This window comes from Somniosus microcephalus, chromosome 5 (genome assembly GCF_052327205.1).
Source record: "Somniosus microcephalus isolate GS21.2 chromosome 5, FLI_Smic_1.0, whole genome shotgun sequence".
Taxonomy (NCBI): Eukaryota; Metazoa; Chordata; class Chondrichthyes; order Squaliformes; family Somniosidae; genus Somniosus; species Somniosus microcephalus.
In genome coordinates this window covers 318,522,327-318,540,405 of record NC_140991.1, presented here as the reverse complement: position 1 = coordinate 318,540,405, position 18,079 = coordinate 318,522,327, and the positions used below count along the sequence as shown (strand labels likewise).

Sequence of the window (18,079 nt, the reverse complement as noted above, 5' to 3'; positions counted from 1 at the left end):
TTCACACCTAATCTGAGCCGTCTTTTGTCTCCACTAGTCCGATCACCATCTCGTCTGGTTTTGAATACCTCTTAATGTCTCTTCACTTCTTTTGTTCTCTCCCAGCCCTGCCTTTCGATCTATTTCATTTCCTTTCCAGTTTTGAAAAAGGGTTTCGACCCGAAACATCGATTCTAATTTCTCTCCATGGATGTTGCCTGACCTGCTGAGTTTTTCCAGCATTTTCTGTTGTTATTACGCAAACTAGGGTTGTATTCCTTAGAATTTAGAAGGTTATGGGATCGAAATTTTCAAGCTATTATGGGGAACAGGTAGGGTTAAATGTCTTATCCGAAAGACGGCCCCTCCGACAGTGCAGCACTCCCTCAGCCCTGTACTGGAGTGTCAGCCTAGATTTTGTGCTCAAGTCTCTGGAGTGGGACTTGAACCCATGACCTTCTGACTCAGAGGCGAGGGTGCTGCCCACTGAGTCACGGCTGACACTCACTGTGCTTTATCTCAATGAGGTCACTGGTGATTTGGTCATCCAGTTTTACGATTGATGAAGTGATTCTATTTTGTGCAGGATGTATAGTTTGACCCCCTTGCCTGTAGCAGTTTGTCGTGATATAATGGACCTGCAGAGAATAGGTTGTTTAGCTCTTTCCTGACCTGCCCCAGGGCCCTTCCAAGACCGCCAGTGGAAAGTCTTTCTGCTTCGATTCTGCTCCACCCAATTCGTGTTCCCGGTCCCTGAGCTTGGAGTCTCTTGTGATTTCCAGCTGCAAGCAACCTGCTTTGCAGTAGTTTTTTTTTTTAAATAGCTTGTTGATGTTCACTGATCCATCCATCCCAAACTGCACTGAATGCAACGCTGCAGGGAGCCCATGAAGATAGTTTTTATATTTATGAATGTAGTTAAAACCCCCTCAAACTTTCAAAATAGATTTGCATAATGTCTGTTATGTCTTCCATCCCTAAATGAAATAACTGCCTCTGTAGCACCTGGCTTTTTGAAACGTAAGAACATACGAATTAGGAGCAGGAGTCGGCCATTCGGCCCCTCGAGCCTGCTCCGCCATTCAATAAGATCATGGCTGATCTTCGACCTCAACTCCACTTTCCCGCCCGATCCCCATATCCCTCGATTCCCCTAGAGTCCAAAAATCTATCGATCTCAGCCTTGAATATACTCAACGATTCAGCATCCACAGCCCTCTGGGGCAGAGAATTCCAAAGATTCACCACCCTCTGAGTGAAGAAATTCCTCCTCATCTCAGTCCTAAATGGCCGACCCCTTATCCTGAGACTGTGACCCCTGGTTCTAGACTCTCCAGTCAGGGGGAACCAGCCTCTCGGCATCTCGTTACATGCGTTACTGATGTTGCTGCTTGTCTTTCACAGATCGGTCACAGGCACGTGGTAGATGCCACCTCGCAGGAGGAAGCTTGCTGTATGGCCAGTCTGTTGGTCTCTGTCACCAGCAAAGGGACCATGACTTGCTTCAGGAAAGTGGGAGGAGGCAGTTTGGACCCAGCCAGCGTCTTTGAAATGTTAGAGGTATGAATTGATGCCTTTAAAGGCACAGGTTATTGAATGGTTGGGTTGCCTCTGTTGCAATTCACCTCGATCGTGTGGCGATCACCTTTTTATCTTTCGCCTTTGTATATTGTCTTGGGCTTTCAATGCAGTTGCTGTACAAGCCAAACCGGTGAATTGGCCAATGAAATCATGCTATCCAATCTGATGATTGCAATTGACTGACTGAGTTTGGTATGTGAACAAGTACAAAAGCAATCACCCCTGTTATCATTCACCATTACCGGGTACGGTAGCACAGTGGTCCTGTTACTGGGCTAGTAATCCAGAGGCCTGGGTTAATGATCCGGAGACGGGGGTTCAAATCCCACCACGGCAGCTGGGGGAATTTAAATTCAGTTAATTAAATAAACCTGGAATAAAAAGCTAGTATCAGTAACGATTGTTGTAAAAACCCATCTGGTTCACTTAATGTCCTTTAGGGAAGAAAATTTGCTGAGCTTACCCGGTCTGACCTCTATGCGACTCCAGCCCCATGGCAATGTGGTTGACTGTTAACTGCCCTCTGAAATGGCCGAGCGAGACACTCAGTTGTCAAGAAGGCGGCACATCTCGAGGGCGATTAGGGATGGGCAATAAATACTGGCCTTGCCAGCGATGCCTGAATAAAATAAATAAATAAATTCCCTAACTGAAGGGCTGATCAAGCCACCCACTGCGTCTGCTCCAAGTGGTTGCTAAGAGGTGTGCAGGAGCGGTATGGGTGGACACGCGCGCGCTTTCTTACTCTCCCTCTGAGGCAGGAGCTCGCTTTCATTTTGCCGTTCTTGGGAGCTAAAACCCAGGTGTCCCGCCAATACTGCAGCCTATCAGTTTACTGATTTATTACCTCACCAGGCTGACTGACTGAAATCTGCAGCTACAACCAATCTGCCGTCTAATGAACCCCCATCAGCTAAGCATTTGTTGTACGTGGCTGCTGGTTTCTTTGCACGGTTGATTGCATTAACTGGAAATATAACCCCCTTTGCTATTGCTCCCCCTCCTCAAGTGAGTCCCTAGTGTTGTCTCCACCCAGTGGGAATGTTTCAGACTTCCGAAGAAGTGAGATGTTGCTTACCTGTTTCACGTTAACACATTTCAGATCTTTCGTGGTGAATTAGAAATAGGGCATAATTTGATAAAAACACAATACTGTTGGCAATGCTGGATCGCCCTTGGTCACCTGGTCACTGAATGACTGATGGCAGCAGTACCATAATGGGGAAAAGATGCTTTCTCCCGCCTCCGCCTACCTCACCGGTGGTGGTTTGTCACCCCGCTCTCCAGATGCAGGCTTCCAGCTGTTGTGTTTGCACAGTTCTGAAATGAATTCTCAATCTGCCAGCTTGTGTTTCCAGAAACTGCAACCGTCTTTTCACTCTCGCTTTGGTTTGGACGCACGATTCTGGATGCGAATAAAATTGGGTTTCCCCGCATAATTCGCAGATTAAAATTGCACGACGTCGCCGTATTTCGGCCCTCGAAATCATAACAACCCGCAGAGTTTAAAATATCCCACTGTCAGAGTAGCAGCCTTTAACCTCCCTGATCGGGGCTGCCTGTGAATTTGAATTGTGAGCAACAGCATGTTTTTATTGTCGAGCTGTCCTCGGTAAAAGGAAATGGAAAGTGTGGATTGCCGATCTCCTTAATTCCACTCCGTTATTCTGCTGAGCTCCAACTCGCACCCACCTACACTCTATTGAACATCGATAAGCTGAACTGTCACTAACAAAATGTTATTGCCTTCTAATTATATTACATTTTAGTTCACACACTACCTGTAAAGACATACTTCCAGCTATATGCAATTTAAATACACTGCTGGTAGAGGCTGGTAAAGCCAAGGCTCTTTGTCGGCAGGAACTTATGGTTGTGGTGAGGGGAAGGTCAGGAGAGGGCATCACGCAGAGAGAAGGAGCTGCAAGGGGAGCTCATCAGGGCGGGCGAGTTGGAGGGAAATATAAAAATCCTGACTCCCCAAAGCCTTTCCACCATCTGCAAGGCACAAGTAAGGAGTGTGATGGAATACTCTCCACTTGCCTGGATGAGTGCAGCTCCAACAACACTCAAGAAGCTCGACACCATCCAGGACAAAGCAGCCCGCTTGATTGGCACCCCATTCACCACCTTAAACATTCTCTCCCTCCACCACCGGCGCACCGTGGCTGCAGTGTGTACCATCTACAAGATGCACTGCAACAACTCGCCAAGGCTTCTTCGGCAGCACCTCCCAAACCTGTGACCTCTTCCACCTAGAAGGACAAGGGCAGCAGGCGCATGGGAACACCACCACCTCCAAGCTCCCCTCCAAGTCACACACCATCCTGACTTGGAAATATATCGGCCGTTCCTTCATCGTCGCTGGGTCAAAATCCTGGAACTCCCTCCCTAACAGCACTGTGGGAGCACCTTCACCACACGGACTGCAGCGGTTCAAGAAGGCGGCTCGCCACCACCTTCTCGAGGGCAACTAGGGATGGGCAATAAATGCTGGCTTTGCCAGCGACGCCCACATCCCATAAATGAATTTTTTTTAAGTTTGTACTATGTGCACTGTCAAGCATGGAGTCTCTGTTCCTTGATATTTCTCCAATACATTATGTGGCTGGCGGCATCATTTTGAGCGGGGTAGGTTAGCCAACGCCAGATCTCCTCTGCTCCCCCCCAACTTGGAACTGCCTTCTTCATAATGTACCACCTGCAATCTCAGTTACAAACTCGCCCAACTGGGGCGAGCACAGTGGCGGGGTGGCGCAGTGTTTTGGAGTGCCAGTATCTAGTTTCATAGAATGGTGCACTGCAGGGTCAGTTTGCTGAGTTCTGGATCCCAGCCACACTTCTGTGAAGAAGTACTGAATGAAGGCCACATGGCATTTATGGGTGGAGGGAAGAAATCTGAACAACAACTTGTATTTATATAGCGCCTTTAAAGTAGCAAAACGTCCCAAGGTGTTTCACAGGCGTGTTATAAGACGAAAACGTTTGACACTGAGCCACACAAGGAGAAATTAGGACAGGTGACCAAAAGCTTGGTCAAAGAGGTCGGTTTTAATGAGCCGTCTTAAAGGAGGAGAGAGAGGTGGAAAGGTTTAGGGAGGGAATTCCAGAGCTTGGGGCCCAGGTAGCTGAATGCATGGCCGCCAATGGTTGCGCAATTAAAATCAGGGATGCTCAAGAGGGCAGAATTAGAGGATTACAGATATCTCGTGGTGGGGGGCCGGTGATTGCTGGGCTGGAGGAGATTACAGAGATAGGGAGGGAGCGAGGAGGCCATGAAGGGATTTGAAAACAAGGATGAGAATTTTGAAATCGAGGCGTTGCTCAACCGGGAGCCAAAGTAGGTCAACGAGCACAGGGGGTGATGGGTGAACGGGACTTGGTGCGAGTTAGGACACGGGCAGCCGAGTTTTGGATGACCCAAGTTTACGGAGGGTAGAATGTGGGAGGCCGGCCAGGAGTGTGTCGGAATAGTCAAGTCTAGAGGTAATAAGGGCATGGAATCCCTCCCTTTTTTTCCTTCACAATCTTCCTCCACGAGCTTTAGCAAAGGTGCTTGGGGCCAACTATTAAGAGGCACCCAAGAACAACTCTTCCCTCACCTCCAACAAGTGCGAGGAGCTCATGGACTTCTTTGTCTCTAAGATTGAGACCATTCGTTCAGCTGCCTCTGCCACTTCCCTTCCTTCCCCCCACCCCCCCCCCCCCCCCCCCGAGATATCGGCGCTCCTCTAATTCTGGCCTCTTGCACATCCCTGATTATAATCGCTCCACCATTGGCGGCCGTGCCTTCAGCTGCCTCGGCCCTAAGCTCTGGAATTCCCTCCCTAAATCTCTCCGCCTCTCTCTCCTCCTTTAAGACGCTCCTTAAAACCTCCCTCTTTGACCAAGCTTTTGGTCACCTGCCCTAATATCTTCTTATGTGACTTTGCTTTCTCTTTTTGATATAAAATTTCTAAATGTTATGTCCTGTGATTGAAATTCACCCCAATCGTGCATCTTTACCAGCTTCTATGCACGTGTGCCTGCACGGTCACCCGAACTTGCACAATCCTGTTACTTTGACCCAGAATCAGAAACTCATGGGACCTGAACTAGTGAGATTCGAAAACCCACTACAACCTGAAATGGGCGAGTCCAAGCTGAAACAAACATACAGTACAAGCAAAAATAGACGTGTGCCACGTCCCCGCTAAGTTTTTGGTCATCTGTCCTAATATCTCTTTATGTGGCTCGGTGTCAAATTTTGTTTGATTAATCGCTCCTGTGAAGCGCCTTGGGATATTCTACTATGTTAAAGGCACTATATAAATGCAAGTTATTGTTGTGCAAGAGACAGTAGCAAGCAGTGATACCAGAATGCAAGTTTATCCCTGGAATTACATTTTTGTTTTATGCCCGTCCTTCCCTATATCGTGAACCCTCGGCCTGGAAAATGTGTGTGTGTGGGGGGGAGGGGGCAAAGAGGGAGAAAATGTTGGGAAGATAAATTAATCCAAGCCCCTCTTGAACATCTCCTAGTTCACGAGTGCCACTTGTCTCGGTATTTATAGATCAGAAAAGGTGTTGCCTGCCCACCCTCTCCATCTTTGAAAATGGTAAAACGATCAGATTTTCTAATCTGAGATTTGCAGTTGTGTTTAATACCCGATTAGGATTAAGGGAGTAGTTTTCCATGTAGGCCCAGGGGGCGGGGAACCGCCAACACCACTCGGGAAAATTACTCCTGAATTCCAAAAAACCCCTCTTCCAGGATGAAGTTAACCCTTTTTTTCTCTTTCTCTCTGTGGTCAGGCAGGAAAACGAGTCGGAAAAGATTTGCATAAAGCATTACAGACCGCTTTGGAGAAAGAAGAAAGTTTAGGAAAGAAACGACAAAAAGTTGGATTTCTTGGTTGACATTTGCACTGTGAATACTTTTTTTTCAATAAAGATTTGTTTAAAAATGCTGTATCTGTTGCTTGCGAATTTACAGTATTTAACATGAAGTTTATATATAGAGAAGCTGGATTTGTTTTCATTAGAGCAAAGGAGGTTGAGGGGTGATTTGATCGAGGTGTACACGATTATGACGGGTTTGGATAGGCTAGACGGGGAAAGGCTGTTCCCACTAGTTGATGGTACAAGGATTAGGGGCCACAGATTTAAGGTTTCGGGCAAGAGATACAGGGGGGATGTGAGGAAAAACCTTTTTTACGCAGCGAGTGGCGAGGACCTGGAACTCGCTGCCGACGGAAGTGGTGGAAGCGGAGACACTCAATGTTTTCAAGGGGAGACTGGATAGGCACTTGAGGGAAATAAACTTGCAGGGCTACGGGGATAGAGCGGGGGAATGGGACTGACTGGATTTGCTCTACAGAGAGCCGGCACGGACTCGATGGGCCGAATGGCCTCCTGTGCCATTATGACTTGCCCTGCAATAAATTATATGCGGAACAAATGGGAAATCGTATTCATTCCATACAGTAATTCGGAGCCAAGTTTACAAAACAGGACAACTTGCTTGCGAAACAGGAGGTCAGACTGATTGCCTTAAAACGAACCTCACAAGAGCACTCACTCGCTCACAACACCGTGGCATTTCTTCCCACACTCCTCATCCTTGACCCTGCGAGCACAACTGGCAGTGCCAGTTTCTGCATCTTCAAGGTATTTTGGGGCTTTGGAGTCACTCCCACTCAAGCCTGGGTTGAAACTCCCGAAACTCACAGAATTCTTCTGTAACTGATGGTCTGTGTTAGGTTCTTCAAGCGGGTCCTTGGGTTGAAAGGACAGCGTTCTAATCCACTATGCCACTCAATCTCAGTGTTTTTTGACCTTCTATCCAATGAAGTGTACGGGTACAGTTTCTCTCTTCCCTTGTGTGGGGACATTGAGGCCAGTGGTAGAATCCCCAACTCAATGACTTATTTTTCAAAAACAATTAGCAGTCCAGTGTTTCGCTAGCCACGATATATTTTTCCCTGCCTCTAATTTCTGCATTTAAGCATCCCAAACCAGACCTTATTCTTCTTGGGCCCCCAACTGGCATTCTCCACTCCCTGCCCAACCCTACACCAAACTCATCTTCCCGACTATAGTGGGCCTGCTTACCCTCCATCGTAGCATCCAATAAGGACATTCTTTGTGTAATGAAAGCTACGTCTGATGTGTGTGTAGAGTGCCATATGAAGATTGGCCTTCTGGACCGTCCAACACTCTAATATCAAGAGCCAAATTATGCCAAATTTATTATTAGAGTTTCGAAGAATGAGAGGTGATCTCATTGAAACATAAAGTTCTTACAAGGCTTGACCGGGTAGATGCTGAGAGGCTGTTTCCCCTGGCTGGAGAGTCTAGAACCAGGGGTCACAGTCTCCGAATAAGGGGTCGGCCATTTAGGACTGAGATGAGGAGGAATTTCTTCACTCGGAGGGTGGTGAATCTTTGGAATTCTCTGCCCCAGTGGGCTGTGGAGGCTCAGTCGTTGAGTATATTCAAGAAAGAGATCGATAGATTTTTGGATATTAAGGGAATCAAGGGATATGAGGATAATGCAGGAAAGTGGAGTTGAGGTCAAAGATCAGCCATGATCTTATTGAATGGCGGAGCAGGCTCGAGGGGCCAGACGGCTGACTCCTGCTCCTAATTCTTGTGTTCATGTTGCAGTATATTTCCATTGACCCTCTTACAAATTTCAACAGGTTTGCACGGGCACTCATAAGTGGACCTTGTGCACCTTACTATCTGGAATGCACCTTTATTACCCAGTGTCTAGTTAAGCAATAGCATGACCGAGGGCTTGTAACACGGAACCTTTGTGTTTATTGGCTACTGTAATATAGAAACATAGAAGATAGGAGCAGGAGTAGGCCATTCAGCCCTCGTGCCTGCTCTGCCATTTAATGAGATCATGGCTGATCATCTAAATTTAGTACCCTGTCCCTGCTTTCTCCCCATATCCCTTGATCCCTTTAGCCTTAAGAAATATATCTAACTCCTTCTTGAATATATTTAATGAATTGGCCTTAACTGCCTTTTGTGGTAGAGAATGCCACAGGTTCACCACTCTCTGGGTGAAGAAATTCCTCCATCTCAGTCCTAAATGGCTTACCCCTTAACTTTAGACTGTGACCCCTGGTTCTGGACTCCTCCGCCATCGGGAACATCCTTCCTGCATCTAGTCCTGTTAGAATTTTATAAGTTTCAATGAGATACCCTCTCATTTTTCTAAACTCCAGCGAATATAAGCCCAATCGACCCAATCTCTCCTCATACGTCATTCCTGCCATCCCAGGTATCAGTCTGGTGAATCTTCGCTGCACTCTCCCCATGGCAAGAACATCCTTCCTCAGATAAGGCGACCAAAACTGCACACATTACTCGAGGTGTGGTCTCACCAAGGCCCTGTACAACTGCAGCAAGACATCCTTGTTACTGTACTCAAACCCTCTTGCTATGAAGGCCAACATACCATTTGCCTTCTTAACCGCCTGCTGCACCTGCATGCTCACCTTCAGCGACTGGTGCACAAGTACACCCAGGTCTCGTTGCACTTTCCCTTCTCCCAATCTATTGCTGTTCAGATAATAATCTGCCTTCCTGTTTTTGCCACCAAAGTGGATAACCTTGCATTTATCCACATTATACTGCATCTGCCATGCGTCTGCCCAATCACCCAACCTGTCCAAATCATACTGGAGTTTCTCGGCATCCTCCTCACGGCACACACGTCCACCCAGCTTTGTGTCGTCTGCAAACTTGGAGATATTACATCTAGTTCCCTCATCTAGATCATTAATATATATTGTGAATAGCTGGAGTCCAAGCACCGATCCCTGCGGTACCCCACTAGTCACTGCCTGCCACTCGGAAAATGACCCGTTTATTCCAACTCTTTGCTTCCTGTCTGCCAACCAGTTCTCTATCCAAGTCAGTACCTTACCCCCAATCCCATGTGCTTTAACTTTACACGTGGACACATGCCACCACGAGCATTTACCTGTTTTATGGAAGGCAGACTGAAGAGCACCTTGTAAGACACGGCGCAATTGTAAAGCAACAAACTGGTTTTATTGTGCATAAAGTACGTGAGTGAACAGAACATGGCTTCATCAATTTCCTACCAGTACTTACAAAAGCACAATTCTGCTGCTGTTAAAGGCAAAAACTCACTTTCAAGCTAATCCCTAGCTAACTGGCTATATTGTCCTCTGTTACAAGCTGTGCATATTCATGTGCCCAGCTTTGCATCTCTATTTCAGGGAGAACAAGAGAGATTTCTCTCCTCCCTAAGACTGTGAACAAAAACCTTTCTGATTGCATTAATAGGCATTCCATCCACATCAACTGAGAATGAAGGAGAGTATTTTTGACTACAAATGCATCTTGATGGAGCAACCATTTTACCTCGTGGACCCCTCTGGTCTTCCTATTATTTAAACACTGCAACAACATGCACAAATAAACAAGTTTATGCTTCTCCCATCTCACTTTGGGTAGTGCATTAACACCTCAAATCACCAAGACCCACCACATTAATATCTTGATGTTAGAGCCAATACATTCTGCATACTCCTGGGAGTTAACCATTTGTGAGCGGAATCTAACTTTGTAGCAATATAACATAAGTTAAAACAAATCCTCTTGCAGGTAAAAGTCCCAAAACATTACTGACCCTTTGAGCTTTGCCGCTGATTTTTTAATTCATTCGTGGGATGTGGGCGCCGCTGGCAAGGCCGGCATTCATTGCCTAGTGTCAGCTGTGGCTCAGTGGGCAGCACCCTCGCCTCTGAGTCAGAAGGTTGTGGGTTCAGGTCCACTCCAGGGACTTGAGCACACAAAGCTAGGCTGACACTCCAGTACAGTACTGAGGGAGCGCTGCACTGTCAGAGGTGCTGTCTTTTGGATGAGACTTTAAACCGAGGCCCCGTCTGCTCTCAGGTGGACGTAAAAGATCCCACGGCACTATTTCGACGAAGAGCAGGGGAGTTCTCCCCGGTGTCCTGGGGCCAATATTTATCCCTCAATCAACATCACTAAAACAGATTATCTGGTCATTATTGTTGTGTATGTAATAGGTATGTTACTTTAAACCTATGGCCAGGGCAGCACTACTTTGTAGGGCGTTGTGATACCGTAGTACCACTCCTGGCCATAGGGGTATAAATAGTACTGTGGGTACTGATCTCCCCTCAGTTTCCTGCCTGTTGGTATTAAGTAAAGACCTACGTTGAATCTTCCAAGCTGTCTCGTCATTATTGCATTAAATATAGACACATACTTTATACTGGCGACGAGTAAGGTTCGAACTCACCAGTACACGGTGCAACAAAGGAACGGTAGCAGTACGGAGAGAGAAGGAGAGAGGCTTCTTACCAGCCAGCCTGCAGAGTCCAGCGTCGACCGAAGGAGGCTGCCCAGCACTCCGGGTTCGGGAGGAGCGGCAGCAACGGAGCGAGAGAGGTTTCCAGTGGAGGCTGCGGGAGCTGAGAGAAGAGGCTGAACGGGCGCTCCAGCCACGGGGCAAAAGTCCACCCAGGGCCAGGGAAACTGAAATCCTTCCCGGGGAACGGGAGCTGCAAAGGCCAGAACGGGCAGGCGATCTGGGGAACAAACGGAGCCACAAGGACTAGCGGGCCACGAGAGGGGAAGGTCGTTGTTAATAGCGGCGGTGGCAATAACGGGAGCTGCAAGGGCCAAAAATAACGACGCTGGAGAGAGGTCGTTGACAGCAGAGGGAGAAAAGGTGGGAAAAACGCCATCTAGTGGAGAAAGCGGGGAAAGTTTTTTTTTCTCTTCAAAAGTTTAAAATGGCTAAAGAAGGTTGTTTGTCAGCATTTGTTGAGGACACAGAAGAGTGGGATGCCTATATCGAAAGGCATGAACTTTATTGCATAGTAAACAAGGTGGAAGATGACCAAAAGGTAGCAACCTTATTAAATTTTATGGGGGCAAAAACATACGGTCTGCTGAGGAATCTTCTTACTCCAGAAAAGCCAGCAGACAAAACGTACGCCGAAATTGTTGATACGTTAAGGGAACATTTAAACCCTAAGCCACCATTTATAGCGGAAAGGTACCGCTTCTACAGACGCGACCAAAGGAATGATGAGTCGCAGGCAGCCTATTTAGCTGAGCTCAGAAGGTTGTCCAAACATTGCCAGTTTGGAGCCATATTGGCGGACGCGATCAGAGACAGATTTGTCTGTGGCATGTTAAATGAGAATACCCGTAAACGGTTGCCAAGAAACAGCTCAGCCTAAATCAGGCGATTGAAATAGCATCGCCCCACGAAGCAGCAGCACAAGGTGCTGCTCAAATACGACAAAACACAACCGGCTATGACACCCATGAGGTGACATTTCACAAAGGTAAATGCTACCGTTGTGGCAAAACCACCCACGACCAAAGTAATTGTTGGTTTCGTGATAAAATATGCCGGCAGTGTGGAAAAAAGGGGCATATAGCGAAAGTTTGTCGGTCTGGTACGAAACCCAATCGTGGGGGCAATCCGAGCAGTACCAAGGCAAGGACAAAAATACATAAGATGTCTGACAGTAGCTCAGACGAGTCACAGGAAGGCACAAAAGCAGAGCCTAAAGGTCTGGGATGTCTCAAGTTATATGGTGTAGACAAAACGGAGGACCACAGCACAATGTGGGTTAAAATGAAGGTAGCAGGCGTCGAAGTTAATATGGAGCTGGACACGGGTTCAGCCCTATCAGTAATTAATGAACAAGATTATAACAGGCTGTTCAAACGCATTCCCTTAAAGGATACGGAAATTAAATTTAAAACATATACGGGACAAAAAGTTTACCCGAAGGGAAAAATGCAAGTAACAGTTAAATACAATGGCAGAAAAGTGCCAGGACTTTATTTATACGTCCTACCAAACGGTGGACCACCACTTTTGGGTAGGGAATGGATAAGAAAAATCCATTTCGACTGGAAGTCGATACACGAGTTAAAAGTAGAGACCACCACGGATGATACAACCATTACAAGCAGGCTGTCGAAAATATTGGCAAAAACGCCAGAGGTGTTCCAACAAGGGCTGAGGACCTTAAAGGACATTAGAGCAAAAATAACTATTGCTCAAGACGCAAACCCCAAGTTTTGTAAGGCCAGACCGGTGCCTTATGCCATTCGGCCAGCGGTGGAAGCAGAACTGGATGCCTTAGAGAGCGCAGGTGTCCTTACAAAGATTGAGTGGAGCGAGTGGGCCATGCCCATCGTCCCAGTTATAAAGAAATCTGCAAATAACACACCGGGGGAACCAAAGAAGGTTCGCATTTGCGGGGATTTTAAGATAACTATTAACCCAGTCCTGCACACGGTATTTACAGATGGAGGTGGAGCAGGACTCGAAAAAGCTCCTAACGATTAACACACACAAGGGATTGTACCAGTACAATCGCCTGGTATTTGGTGTGGCGTCCGCCCCGGCAATATGGCAGAGGACCATGGAACAGGTCCTACAGGGCATTCCAGGAACGCAATGCTACCTGGATGACATCCTGGTGACAGGACAAACGGATAACGACCACCTCACTAACCTGGAGCGAGTACTTCTGCGGTTACAACAATACGGACTCAGGGCGAACAAGCAGAAATGTGTGTTTTTCCAGGAACGTATCTCATACTGTGGTCACATTATAGATAAGGAAGGCCTGCATAAGTCCCCGGAAAAGATCGAGGCAGTAGTGAAGGCCCCGCCCCCTGAGAATGTATCTCAGTTACAATCATTCTTAGGCCTTATAAACTATTACCATAAGTTCCTCCCGAACTTATCGTCCATTTTACATCCACTAAATTCATTGCTGCAAAAGGGAGTCTCCTGGAATTGGGACGAAGCGTGTGAGGCTGCTTTTAAAAAGGGTAAACAACTCATTACATCAAAGGAAGTGCTCGCACACTTTGACCCAAAAATGCCAATGAGGTTGGCATGTGACGCCTCCCCGTACGGTATAGGGGCAGTGTTGTCACACAAATTTCCCAACGGGACGGAGAGGCCAATAGCATTTGCCTCAAGGTCGTTAACTACAGCCGAAAGAAACTATGCGCAAATCGACAGGGAGGCCCTCAGTCTGGTGTGGGGTGTAAAAAAATTCCACCACTACCTGCATGGGCAACGTTTCACACTACTGACGGATCATCAACCGTTGATGTCGATATTTAATCCAACAAAAGGGGTGCCCCTGATGACGGCCCAAAGGCTACAGAGATGGTCACTGTTCTTAGGAGCACACCAGTACCTTATCGAATATAAGGGTACCAAACAGCATGGCAATGCGGATGGCCTGTCACGGCTACCCTTGCCTGCCGAGATCGAAGAGATAGTACAGGACCCCGTGGAAATATATCATACGGCTGTTATGGAACACTTGCCCATCACCAGCCAATGTATCGAGCGGGAAACACGGAACGACCCGACATTGGCAAGGGTTTACGAATTAACCGTGAAAGGCTGGCTGGCGCAGGGTGACGCATCATTGCCGGCGTTTTCGGCAAGGAAGGACCAGTTGTCCGCCTGCCGGGGCACATTGATGTGCGGAGCCAGGGTGGTGGTCCCTCAAAAATTACAACATAAAGTGTTGCAGGACTTACACGAAGGTCATCTGGGGGGTGTCAAAATGATAAGCCTCGCCAGAGCCTACGTCTGGTGGCCCGGCATTGACAGGGACATTGAGGAAGTAGCAAAAGCGTGCCAAGGGTGCCAGATGGTACAGAACGTACCACCACAAGCCCCACTACATCCGTGGGAGTGGCCCTCAACGCCGTGGCAAAGGATCCACGTGGACTTCGCTGGCCCCTTCCTGGATGCGATGTTCCTTATTGTAGTGGACGCCCATTCAAAATGGCCGGAGGTCATAAAGATGTCATCAACGACAGCCGAAAAGACAGTCGCAGTCTTAAGGACCATTTTTGCCCGAAACGGGGTGCCCGAGCAAGTCTGTTCAGACAATGGGCCACAATTTGTGGCAGAAGAATTTCAAGCATTCCTAAAAAGGAATGGAGTGCGACATTATACGTCCGCACCATATCATCCGGCTACAAATGGGCTGGCAGAGCGATTTGTGCAGACTTTTAAAAAGGCCATCAAGGCGATGGGGGAGGAAAGGTTGCCACTACAACACAAGGTGGACAACTTCCTATTCGCATACCGTAATGCTGCACATACGGTGACCAACCAGGCCCCCGCCGTCATGTTCTTTAATAGAAGGTTAAGGTCTCGCCTTGAATTGCTCAGACCAAACATTCGGAGAGATGTGGAAAACCGAGTATTTCGTAGGGCTCCTGACAGACAGACACGGAGCTTCGAGGTGGGGCAGCAAGTGTTGGCCCGTGATTATAGGAATGAAAAGTGGCGGTCTGGTACGATAAAGGCCCGCCAGGGACCCTTGATGTACACAGTTGAGACAAGGGAAGGCATAATCAGACGACATGCTGATCAACTTGTGGAGTCCAGAAACCCAACTGATTCACTACCTCAAACGTCTCAGCACATTGTTACAGCGGAATCACGGCCCAGCTCGTCGTTACAGAGGTCTCAGGATTGCGAGGAGTTCAGCACTCCAGTGATCTCCACGGCACAGGATGTGCCATCAGACACCGACGAGTCCAGCGATGAAGGGGTGACGGAAGTACCGCCGCCTACACCGAGACCGACTAGAGAAAGACGTTATCCTAGTCGAGACAGGAGGCCTCCTCAGAGACTGAATCTATAACATGTTTCTGTTTATATATATATAAGTAGACAACTCTTGATGTAAATATGTTATGTATATTGTGTTACCAAATGTTATTAGCCCTAGTTATGGGGCATCTATTGACTTAATTGCATGGGTACATTTTAATTAAAAGGGGAGGAATGTTGTGTATGTAATAGGTATGTTACTTTAAACCTATGGCCAAGGCAGCACTACTTTGTAGGGCGTAGTGATACCGTAGTACCACTCCTGGCCATAGGGGTATAAATAGTACTGTGGGTACTGATCTCCCCTCAGTTTCCCGCCTGTTGGTATTAAGTAAAGACCTACGTTGAATCTTCCAAGCTGTCTCGTCATTATTGCATTAAGTATAGACACATACTTTATAATTATCACATTGCTGTTTGTGGGAGCTTGCTGTGCGCAAATTGGCAGCCGCGTTTCCCACATTACAACAGTGACTACACGCCAAAAGTACTTCATTGTCTGTAAAGCGCTTTGAGACGTCCGGTGGTCGTGAAAGGCTATAGAAATGCAAGTCTTTCTTTCTATCCCTAGTTGCCCTTGAGAAGGTGGTGGTGAGCCGCCTTCTTGAACCGCTGCAGTCCGTGTGGTGAAGGTGCTCCCACAGTGCTGTTAGGGAGGGAGTTCCAGGATTTTGACCCAGCGACAATGAAGGAACAGCGATATATTTCCAAGTCGGGATGTTGTGTGACTTGGAGGGGAACTTGGAGGTGGTGGTGTTCCCATGCGCCTGCTGCCCTTGTCCTTCTAGGTGGTAGAGGTCGTGCGTTTCGGAGGTGCTGTCAAAGAAGAAACTCTTGTAGAATGCCAACTACCGGTATCCACATTGTTCTGATGGAGCAACATTTTTTTTAATGTATGTATTTCCAGTTATCCATTCAAGGGATTCGAGACCGGCATTGGCATTTTAGGTCAGATTCTAGCAGTTTGATATGTGTCTGCTCAATAGGCTCTGTAACTGGTTAAAGGGGAAAGGACATGCTTTCTTTCTTTCAATCAACATTACTGTAAAACAGATTATCTGGTCATTATCGCACTGCTGTTTGTGGGAGCTTGCTGTGCGCAAATTGGCTGCCGCGTTGCCGACATTACAACAGTGACTACACTTCAAAAAGTACTTCATTGGCTGTAAAGTACTTTGGGACGTCCGGTGGTCGTGAAAGGCGCTATAGAAATGCAAGTCTTTCTTTTTCTTTGTCTTGCAGTTTTGAAAGGGTCGAATATTCCCAACGTAAACCATTAAAAGTCAGGAAGGTTGGGAAGTTACATTGCACTTTGAAGAAAATCTCTGCGTTTCCCCCAAGTTATGATTTATTTGTACTTATTTATTATAATGTATTCGCTGCTCACGATGCGGTCTCTTCTACACTGGGGGCACCAAACGCAGATTGGGTGACCGCTTTGCGGAACACCTCCGTTCAGTCCGTTAGGGTGACTCCGAGCTTCCGGTCGCCTGTCACTTTAATTCTCCGCTCCACTCTCACTCTGACCTCTCCGTCCTCGGCCTCTTACACTGTTCCAATGAAGCTCAACGTAAGCTCGAGGAACAGCACAGAATCACAGAATCACAGAATCCCCACAGTGCAGATAGAGGCCATTTCGGCCCATCGAGCCTGCACCGACACATATCCCACCCTATCCCCGTAACCCCACGTATTTAATCCCCTAACACTAAGGGTCAATTTATCATAGCCAAATCAACCTAACCCGCACATCTTTGGACTGTGGGAGGAAACCGGAACACCCGGAGGAAACCCACGCAGACACAGGGAGAATGTGCAAACTCCACACAGACAGTCGCCCGAGGCCGGATTTGAACCCGGGTCCCTGGCGCTGTGAGGCAAACAGTGCTAACCACTATGCCACCGTGCCGCCCATCTTTCGATTAGGCACTTTACAGCCTTCTGGACTCAACATCGAGTTCAACAATTTCAGACAATAACCTCGGCCCCTATTTGTTCGGATGGCAGCTGCTGAGGATTCTGCCATTCCCATTTACACCTCTTGACCCATCTTTTGTTCCATTACCATCTCCTTGTGCTTTGTACAATCTTCACTTTTGACATTTAATCTCTCCTGCCTTCCACCCTATCACAGACCTTCCCTTCAATAAGATCATGGCTGATCTCCGACCTCAACTCCACTTTCCCGCCCGATCCCCATATCCCTCGATTCCCCGAGAGTCCAAAAATCTATCGATCTCTGTCTTGAATATACTTGGAGTACTGCCTGCAGTTCTGGTTCCAATATTATAAAAAGGATATAGAGGCACTGGAGAGGGTGCAGAGAAGATTTACAAGGATGATACCAGAAATGCGAGGGTATACATATCAGGAAAGGATGAACAGGCTGGGTCTCTTTACTCTTGAAAAAAGAAGGCTGAGGGGTGACCTAATAGAGGTCTATAAAATCATGAAAGGTTTTGATCGAGTGGATTAAGAGAGAATGTTTCCACTTGTGGGGAAGAGCATAACTAGAGGCCATCAATATAAGATAGTCACCAAGAAATCCAATAGGGAATTCAGGAGAAACTTCTTTACCCAGAGCCCTACAGACCCTAATTGACAAACATGTTCATCAAAACAAAAGCAAAATTTTTGCCGGCTTTATAGATTTCCAGAAGGCTTTCGATTCCATCTGGCACGACGGTCTATTCTTGAAACTTATTGAAAGTGGTGTAGGGGGAAAAACATATGATGTAATTAAATCAATGTATACAAACAATAAATGTGCAGTTAAAATTGGAGACAAACAAACAAAATACTTCCCACAGGGGCGTGGTGTGACGCAGGGCTCGCCCA

At 47.2% G+C, this 18,079-nt stretch overlaps 1 protein-coding gene across 2 annotated transcripts in view; it reads left to right on the top strand.

Annotated features, from left to right (window-relative positions):
- exosc7 (exosome component 7) overlaps positions 1–6,506 on the top strand; it is a 50,009-nt gene extending 43,503 nt beyond the window's left edge. For both annotated transcript variants that reach the window (XM_085989312.1, XM_085989311.1), the window contains 2 exons: positions 1,384–1,539; positions 6,355–6,506. In XM_085989312.1, the coding sequence (XP_085845438.1) occupies positions 1,384–1,539; positions 6,355–6,459 (261 nt within the window). In that variant the 3' untranslated portion in view covers positions 6,460–6,506. The remainder of the gene's footprint in view (positions 1–1,383; positions 1,540–6,354) is intronic.
- The last annotated feature ends 11,573 nt before the right edge of the window (positions 6,507–18,079 follow it).